This window comes from Propithecus coquereli, unplaced genomic scaffold (genome assembly GCF_000956105.1).
Source record: "Propithecus coquereli isolate 6110/MARCELLA unplaced genomic scaffold, Pcoq_1.0 Scaffold877, whole genome shotgun sequence".
Lineage (NCBI taxonomy): Eukaryota > Metazoa > Chordata > Mammalia > Primates > Indriidae > Propithecus > Propithecus coquereli.
This window is the reverse complement of record NW_012155029.1, coordinates 166,468-176,492: the sequence shown is the minus strand read 5'-3', so window position 1 is coordinate 176,492 and position 10,025 is coordinate 166,468. Positions and strand designations below refer to the sequence as shown.

The window sequence follows — 10,025 nt, the reverse complement described above, 5'->3', positions numbered from 1 at the left end:
GACAACAGAATACTACTCAGCAATGAAAAGTAACAAATTATTGATGCATACACAATGTGGATGAATCCCAACACATTACGGTAAGTGAAAGAAGCCAGATGCAAAAAACAACACATCGTGTGATTCCATTTATATGAAATGTCCAGAACAAGCACATCCATAAAGACAGAAAGCAGATCGGTAGCTGCCAGGGGCTGGGGCTGGGGATTAACCCAGAGGGGCAGAAGGAATCTTCCTGGGGTGAGAGAGATGTTCTAAACCTGGATGGTGGTGATGGTTGCCCAACTCAGTAAATTTACTAAAAAATCATTGAATTGCACATCTACAATAGGCAAATTATAGTACATAAATTATACCTCAATAAAGTTGTTAAAAAAGGGACAATGGAGGCCGGGCACGTGGCTCATGTCTGTAATCCCAGCACTCTAGGAGGCCAAGGCGGGAGGATCACTTGAGGTCAGGAGTTCAAGACCAGCCTGAGCTAGAGTGAGACCCCGTCTCTACAAAAATAGAAAATTAGCCAGACACAGTGGCACATGCCTGTAGTCCCAGCTACTTGGGAGGCTGAACCAGGAGGATTGCTTGAGCCCAGAAGTTTGAGGTTGCTGTGAGCTAGGTTGACACCACTGCACTCCAGCCCGGCAACAGAGTGACACTCTGTCTCCAAACAAAAAGAGTCGATAGATGCAAATAAATGTTTACAGCAAAATGTTGATATGTATATTATATATAAAATGATGTACATTCTTAGATTACAGTGATAAAATATCCTTAACATCTTTATTGAGATGTTATTCACAACCATAAAATTTACCCATTTAATATACAATTATACAATTCAATGGTTTTTTAGTATGTTCACAGAGTTGTACAACCATCACCTCTGTCTAGTTCCAGAACACTTTCTTCAGCCCAAAAGGAGACCCCGTCCCCATCAGCAGTCACTCCCCGCCCCCTCCCCCAGCCCCTGGCAGCCACTATCTGCCCCGTCTCCGTGGGTCTCCTGCTCTGTGTACTCCATAACAATGGAGTCACACACGGTGTGGCCTTTGGCGACTGCTGCTTCTATTTGATATCATTCCCAGAGCTCCGGCCTCTTCACTTGCTGGCTGTTCTGTAGACTCTCCAACCTCTTTCCCCTCTCCGGGCTTTTGCACTTGCTTCTCCCTGTGCCTGGGAGGCTCTTTCCTCTTCATGCCTTTTGTGTGTCGGCTGAACGCCCTGCTCAGAGAAATGCCTTCCCCAATAGCCCTAAGTGATCACCTTTTTTCTCATTACACTCATCACAACTTGTGACTACATTTTTGTCCCCCTCTCTTCCCCAAATACATGAGTCTGACTTGGGCAGTCACTCAAGCCACTCGCCTTGGGTGCAAAATTTAAGAAGGTGCTAAATTACTGTGGGTTATTTTTCCCCTTGGCCTCGGACTGCAATATGCTTGGCACAGAACTGCACTGACGCTGTCTGTCTTTATTTAAGACAAGCTGATACTGTATTCTTGTTGCATTTTTTTTGCATTCCAGCTGTCCCTCAGTATCCTTGGGGGATCCGTTCCAGGACCTCCCTTGGATTCCAAAATTCATGCATGCTCTAGCCCCTGCTATAAACTGGTGTGTTACTTGTATGTAACTTATACATATGTTCCCATATATTTTAAATCATGTCTAGATGATTTATAATACCCAATACAAGGAAAACGCTATGTAAATAGTTGATATACTGTATTGTTTAGGGAACAATGACAAGGAAAAAAAGTCTACAAGTTCAGTACAGACGAAACCATCCTTTTTTTCCCCAAATATTTCCGATGTACAGTTGGTTGAATCCTCAGATGTGAAACCCATATACATGGGGGGCCAACTATACTTTTGATTTTTCAAAACATTGTATTAAACTATTATTTCTCCCATGCCTGGCGAGGTGGCACACGCCTGTAGTCCCAGGTACTCGGGAGGCTGAGGCAGGAGGATCGCTTGCGCCCAGGGGTTTGAGATCAGCCTGGGCAACATAGTGAGACTCTGTCTCTAAAAAATAATGATAAAAAAAATAACAAATAAAAGGAATTATTTATCTTGGTGACTGAGAAGAGATGAATAATTTTCTATCCTACTCTCTCTTCAGTACCTAGAACAGGGCTTTGTACACAGTAGGCACTCAATAATTGATTAAATAAATAAACCACATCTACTGAGGAATGGTGCAGAAATGAAAAGCCTTGCTAAAGGTCTGAGGTAGACAAATTGCAAAAAAGGACCATAATTCTTTACCCTCCCTAATCCATACCCTTGGTGATGTGACCTTATAGCTCCTTCCATCAAAAGATGAAGCCTATTTCCCTACTGATTTACTCTGGACTGTTCTTGTGACTTCCTTTGGCCAATAGAATGTGACAGGGTGCCAGTTCCAAGTCTGAGCCTTAAGAGATCTTGTGAACTTCTACTTGTTTTCTGGAAACCCTGCCTTTGCCAGGGCTAGGCTGCTGAAAGATGAGAGAACATGTAGAGCAGAATTGAGGTGACTCAGTTGAAAACATTCTGATTCAGCCACCTCCCAGGGCATGCACTATAGATGCATGAGCAGAAGAACTGCCTGGCTGAGCCCAGCCTGAATTGCCAATTCTCAGAAGGCGAGCTAAAGAAACAGCTTGTTTGAAGCCACTGTGCTTTGGGGTGGTTTGTTATGCAGCTCTAGCTAATCGATGCAGGAACAAAGGCCAGGGTTTCGATACAGAGAAACAGATCTATGGGGAAGGGGCTCTGGGGACTGCCTGTTCCCTATGAACACCAGGAATAAGCTGATCACAAACCCCACTTCCCCAGACTCACCTGTGTGTCCTGTTAGAATGTGTATCACCTGCTGCTCTTCCATGTCCCATACAGCCACCATGCCATCCTGGGTGCCAATCACCAGCAGCATCTCCTCCACGCCCCACGCCATGGCAGTGATGCCTGCAGCCATGCAGAGACAACAGCAATGATCTCAGATCCCTGTCCAAGTGCTCAGCCACGGGCTTCTCTAATAAGCCCCGACATCACAGATAAGAAAACGGAGGCACGGGCCGGGCACGGTGGCTCACGCCTGTAATCCTAGCACTCTGGGAGGCTGAGGCAGGTGGATTGTTTGAGCTCAGGAGTTTGAGACCAGCCTGAGCAAGAGCAAGACCCTGTCTCCACTAAAAAATAGAAATAAATTAGCTGGACAACTAAAAATATATATATACATACAAAAATTAGCCGGGCATGATGGTGCATGCCTGTAGTCCCAGCTACTTGGGAGGCTGAGGCAAGAGGACCGCTTGACCCCAGGAGTTTGAGGTTGCTGTGAGGTAGGTTGATGCCATGGCACTCTAGCCTGGGCAACAGAGCGAGACTCTGTCTCAAAAAGAAAAAAAAGAAGAAAATGGAGGCATGGACAGATTCAGTCCCTTGCTCAAAGCCACACAGCTAGGATTTCAAAACCTGGGCTGCCTGTGGTATTTATGCTGCTCTCAGGCAGGAAAAAGGACTGAACCGCAGCTCAGCCATAATTGTCTGTCTAGTCTAGCAGTTCTCACCCAGGGGTGATTCTGTCCCCCAGGGGACACACGTTGGTGTCTGTGGACATTTTGGGGTGCCACGACTGGGGACAAGGGTGCCACTGGCATCTGGTGGGTGGAGGTCAAGGATGCTGCTCAACACCCTGCAATGCACAGGACACCCTCACCAAAGAGAATGATCTGGCCCCAGATGTCAACAGTGCTGTGGTTGAGAAACCCTGCCCTAGCTGGATACAACCCAAAAGTAGAAATATAGGCCAGGCACAGTGGCTCATGCCTGTAATCCTGGCACTTTGGGAGGCCAAGGTGGGAGGATCGCTTGAGCACAGGAGTTCGAGAAAAGCATTGTATGTAGCATCTCTCAGAATTTCCATTTTGGAACTAATGTGCCTAGGGAGTGCAGCTTTGGCTGCTAGGTCATGTGGTACAGAAAGAGCCTGCATGGTAATGAGTCTGACATGTGAGCCCCAAGCTAATTCTATTCAGTGGTCCCACAATTAACGTGAGAGACTGTGGGTGGGCAGTTAAGGGCCAAGTGAATGGAGGTGGATGAACGGATAAGTGGAGAGACAGGTGGCTGGCAGGATGAGTGGGTAGGTGGGTAGATGGATGAATCACTTTCTAGATGGCAGGCAAGTTGATGAATGGCTGAGTGCATGGATGGGTGGAGGGGTAAGTGAGCGGATAGAAGATGGCTGGATGAGGAAAATGGAAGGGCAAGTGGGCGGAAGGGTAGATATATGAGAGCATATATGAGCAGAAAGATGAATAGAAGCATAGATAACTGATGGGTGGATAGATGGAAGGAAAGAAAGAAGGAGGGAAGGGTTAAGGGGTGAATGGAAGGGTGGGAGGGTGGGAGGATGGGAGGAGGGGAGGGTGGGTGGCTGAGTGGATGGATGGACGGATGGATGGATGGAAGGAAGGGTGGGTATTTGGACGGATGGATGAATGGATGGGGTGAATGAAAGAAAAAATGGATAACAAATGGATGGCAAAAGCAAAAACTAAATCTTCTTCTCTCCCTGACATCCCGGGGCCCCAGGGGCAGTCTACAGTCCATCAGCCCCTCAGGGGCCAGCCAGGCGTCAAGTGCTGCCTTCCAGACTTTCGGTTGCAGGGACTACCTGCAAGGTGGGTGCTAAGCTCTTGGCGAGGGTAAGGTAGGAGGCATCCTCCAGCCGCAGGCTCATTAGCAGTATTTACACCAGTCATCTAAAGTCCCTGGGCGCAGAGAGGGCCGATTCAGCATGAGACAGCAGGGGCAGGCCCTGATGGCACCCTTGGGGCCTTCCCGCTGGCAGAGGGGAGCCCCAGAGAGCAGCCCCCAAACCCCTGCCAGCCACTGCCTCCAGGCAAGCAGGGCCCTGGCGGGACTTTTGCTGTGCTGGGGAGACTCACCTTTGTGACAGCCAGTGAGGGTCGCCCGGAGGGGTCCTCCCGGGGGCTGGAGGAATCCTCCAAGGGGCACCAGCACAGGGTGTGGGCACACCCGGAACCAGCTCTGGGCCTGCTGGCACAGCGGCCCCACCAGTGCTTTATGCGAGGTGGCGAAGAAAGAGAGTCTGGCCAGGAGTTCCGTGTACAGGAGGCTCCGCTCTGCAACAAGGGGACGTCGGTTAAGTCGCCTGGGTTGAGTCCCCACCCCCTGCAGGGGCTTCCAGACAGAAGAGAAGACCCAGCACCGTGGGTGCTGGCCCCTGCCATCCTCTCCTGCCTCCTTCTCTGCCATTCAGACACCCTCACCCCTACTTCAAGCACCCAGCGGTCTCCAGCCTCAGGGCCTTTGCACATGCGGTTCCTTCTACCTGGAACACTTTCCCATCTTTCCCCTTTCTCATACCAACTGTTGACTAAGGAGGGGAGGAAATCAAGCTTTTAAAGAATTCAAGTTAGTTTTACTCAGAAGTCTTACTGAGGACTATAAACTGAGACCTATGGCCCAGAATCTGCCATTTAGACGGGTTCGATCCCACTGCCCTGGGACAGCATTTCAACCCACTGCTTGTAGACAGTAGGTGGCAGAGGTTTAGGACGGCAAAATCACATCAGACACGCTCAGAAGTCACCATCCAGCAGCAGCCCATCCAGGTTTGGATATAAGAGCACACCTGATCTTAGATCACAGAAGCAAATTCATTAACCCCGTCAGACGTTATTTTATGTGCAGAAAAAACCCAAGGCCACGTTCATTTATCTTTGAGGAGCAAAGTGACTCAGGCAGGAGACGTGGGGGCCCCATGCTCTATCCTGTTTTGTCCTCAAAGCAGTTAGTTTTTCAAAGAGCTGCGCGTTGTCACACAGTCAGGAACTTCGTGAAATTATGCTGGCAAGCGGCCACGAGCACGCATGGCCTCCGACATTTGCTACTTTGTGTCACACAACCAACCCCTCGTCCTCTGCTCAGCCCGGAGGTCGCTTCTGCAGAAAGCACTCTCCAGCCTCAACCTCCGATCCCCACCCCACTCCCGGCTCAGGCTGTATCACAGTTGCAATTTCACATTTTTTGTGTGTATTTTTACATTTCACTTCATTTCATGTTGTTTTATTTCCTTTCAATTTTGGAGACAGACTCTTGCTCTGATGCCCAGGCTGGAATGCAATGGCACGATCACAGCTCACTGCAGCCTCGAATTCCTGGGCTCAAGCGATCCTCCCACCTTGGCCTCCCAAGCAGCTGGGACTACAGGTGTGTGTCACCACCACACCACGCCCGGTTAATAAGGTCTTTAATTTAATCACATCTTTTGCCATGCAAGGTAATGACCACAGGTTGCAGGAATGGGGAAGTAATACGGTCAGCCCTCCGTATCTGTGAGGTCTGCATCCGTGGATTCAACCAACCATGGACCAAAATAATTTTTTTTTTAATTTGAATATTGACAATGAAACGTTAAAGAATTTTTTAAAATGCAAAAAAAATTGCACTTGTACTGAACATGGACAGACTTTTGTCATGATTCCCTAAACAATATGGTATCACAACTACATACATAGTGTTTACATTGTATTAAGTATTTTAAATAATCTAGAGAGATTTAAAGTGCACAGGAGGATGCATGTAGGTTACATGCAAATACTACATTATTTATATCAGAGACTTGAGTGTCCACGGATTTTAGTATCCACAGGAGACCTAGAACTAATCCCCCATGGATACCAAGGTAGGACTATTTACCTTTTAGGGGAGCAGTTTTTCTGCCTACTACACAGAGATATTGCAATTATTATTTCAAGTTTATAAAGGGGAAAATCAAGGCAGAGAGAGGTTAAGCAACTTGCACAAGTTCACACAGCCAGTAAGAAGAGGGACTCTGGTCCAAAATTATTCCTGCCGGGCGGGGTGGCTCATGCCTGTAATCCTAGCACTCTGGGAGGCCAAGGCAGGAGGATTGCTTGAGCTCAGGAGTTTGAGACCAGCCTGAGCAGGAGTGAGACCCTATCTCCGTAAAAACAGAAAATCAGCTGGACACAGTGAACAGAAAAATTAGTAGGGCCCTTTGGCAGGCACCTGTAGTCCCAGCTATTCGGGAGGCTGAGGCAGGAGGATCACTTGAGCACAGGAGTTTGAGGCTACAGTGAGCTATGATGATGCCTCTGCATGCTACCCAGGGTGACAGAGTAAGATCCCATCTCAAAAAAAAAAAGTTTGATTCCAACACTGAGTAATGAAGACCAGAGATGTTGGAGGTAGCTTGCTTACTCTAACCCTGATGTTGGCACGTCCTAACTGTGGAGCCTGGGGCAATGGCAGAACGCCCTTGGCCTTGGCTTGCTGGTGGGTGAAACGTGGAAGAACTGGAACCAGGGCCAAATGTTCCACTTGCCACAGGTACCAAAGGTGGCACCAAAAGACTCAACCATCAAAATAAATACTATTTTAACACAATATTTTTTAAAAACTCGATAATTAATGTCCCCCAAATCCATGATGAACCAAATACCAACCTTTCAATGAAAACATCATCAGAGGAGGGGGTATATGGGAAACCTCTTTACCTTCCACTCAATTTTGCTGTGAACTTAAAACTGCTCTAAAATATAAAAGCTATTATATTTAAGCCAGGCGCAGTGGCACCTGTAGTCGCAGCTACTGGGGAGGCTGAGGCAGGAGGATCACTTGAGCCCAGGAGTTGGAGGCTGCAGTGAGCTATGATGGTGCCACTGCACTCCAGCCTGGGCAACATACCAAGACCCCATACTTAAAAATAATTTTTTAAAAAGTCTATTTAAAAAAAACACACAGATCAGAAATAGCACCATATCTAGTTACATTGGAGCCTGAGGCAAAAGGGGTCATCAGGAATACTGACTGTGTCGGCTCACTTAGGATGCTGGATGTCCCCCTTTTCTGAGCTCACTGAATGAACTCGGACGGACTGAGGGCGCATGGTCATCGCGCAGCGCCCTCTGGTGGTGACATTTGTTCCTACACCTCCTCCTTGCGCTGGGGCAGCCACAGGTTGTCAATCACGGGGTTTTGCAAAGAACGTGCTGAGATTTGGGCTTTCAAATCCTCCCTTAAACTGCGCAGTCGTGCCCAAGGCCATTTTCCTGGGAAGTCAGAGCTGGTGCAAACCTTAACTGTCCTTGGGCCTCCGTGGGAGCCAACACCATGGCTGGGGAACAGCAGGTATTCAGCAGGGGTCACATGAATGCATAAGAAAGACATAAGTGACGGAAGCATCTTCCAAGTGGGGGAGATCGTAGACACATTTTAGTTGAATCCCACATTTTGCAGATTACAAAAATGGGGGTTCAGTGCAGAAATAGCTCATCCAAGGCCATTCACACCAACAATATTGATGCTGTCACGAGACAGTAACAGGACCCTTGATGGCACCACGGGGACAGGCTCTGCATGACTTGACTCACATATCCTTCCCAACAGCCCTAGCTGGGATAGTCGCATCCCCATTTTGCAGATGGGAAAACTGAGGACTGAGGGACAAAGGAAGGGATAGTAAGGGTCTGGCAAGGCCATGGTGCCTGTAAGTGACAGAGCCAAGATTTGAATCACACAGTGGGGCTCAAAACCTGTGTTCATGGCTGGGCGTGGTGGCTCACCCCTGTAATCCTGGAACTTTGGGAGGCAGAAGTGGGAGGATCACTTGAGCTCAGGAGTTCAAGACCAGCCTGAGAAAGAGCAAGACCCCATCTCTTCTAAAAATAGAGAAATTAGCTAGGCGTGGTGGTGTGTGCCTGTAGTCCCAGCTACTCGGGAGGCTGAGGCAGGAGGATTGCTTGAGCCCAGGAGTTTGAGGCTGCAGTGAGCTACGATGATGCCACTGCACTCTACCCAGGGCAACAGAGTGAGACCCTGTCTCAAAAATAAAAGTTCCTAAAGCCTTGTGTTTGCAATAGACCGAATAGCAAGAAACATCAACTTTCAACCCTAAATTCTGCTGTTATTATTATTATACCTTGAATTTCATCAATATGAATTTGTAGGAACTTTATTTTCTCTCGTTACATGAGTACCTACACGATTTCCTCAATTCTGCTTGAGATTTTTCCTGTCTGACCCTTTCTAGAGAAAGGGTGAGGGGAGGGGCGCTGCTCTTCCAGGTTCAGTTCAAAATTCTAGAAGTGCTAGAAGAAAACCTACAGGTTTCACTGGGAAAGGTGTGAGGTTTAATGAAAATACAGCTGGCAGCTCAGGGAGGAGAGTGGGTTCCTAGAGGTCAGAGCAGAGCAGCTCCCTACCCCCTGCCCCCGGCCAGGCTGCGCAGACTCACCCATGCCTCGGAGCTCCACGGCCGGGCGGCAGAGCTGGAGGGCTTCATGGACCAGGCTGACCTCAGGACAGTCCAGGTAAGGGGCACACAGGTTGAAATCGTCCAGCAGGTCCTCAATGTCCCCGGAGATGCCCCGGCAAGTAATCCAGCTCATGCTGCCTGCGGACGAAAAAGGGGGAGGATGTGGGAAGGACACACCCGCCTCCAGTTTATCCTGGGGGCAGAGAATCACCTCCCCAACTCAACCAGGCTCAAGCTCAGCAGCACTGACGTGGGGGCTGGATGATTCTCTGGGATGTGTGTGTGCGGGGGCCGAACTGTGCATCGTGGGAAGTAGAGCAGCAAGGCTGGCCTCCACCCACAAGAAGCCAGTAGCACCGCTACCCCCAAGGGTGACGGTCAAACATGTCTGCAGACATTGCCATGTGTCCCTGGGTGGCAAACTCTCCCTTGGTTGAGAATCACAGGGATGGATTAGTGGGTGGATGGATGGATGGATGGGAAGATGGATGGATGGATGGATGGATAGATAGGAAGATGGGTGGATGGATGGGAAGATGGATGGATGGATAGATAGGAAGATGGGTGGATGGATGGGAAGATGGATGGATGGATAGATAGGAAGATGGGTGGATGGATGGATAGATGGACAAATAGGAAGACAGATGGATGGATGGATGGATGGATGGATAGGAAGATAGATGGATGGATGGATGGATGGATGGATAGGAAGATGGATGGATGGATGGAT

General features: G+C 48.6%; 1 protein-coding gene across 1 annotated transcript in view; it reads right to left on the bottom strand.

Moving 5' to 3' along the window:
* NWD1 (NACHT and WD repeat domain containing 1) overlaps window positions 1-10,025 on the bottom strand; it is a 59,543-nt gene that overhangs the window by 23,171 nt on the left and 26,347 nt on the right. The window contains exons 8-10 of the mRNA XM_012664248.1: window positions 9,275-9,433; window positions 4,938-5,135; window positions 2,827-2,949 (exon numbers count right to left, since the gene is read on the bottom strand). Coding sequence (XP_012519702.1) covers window positions 2,827-2,949; window positions 4,938-5,135; window positions 9,275-9,433 — 480 coding nt within the window. The remainder of the gene's footprint in view (window positions 1-2,826; window positions 2,950-4,937; window positions 5,136-9,274; window positions 9,434-10,025) is intronic.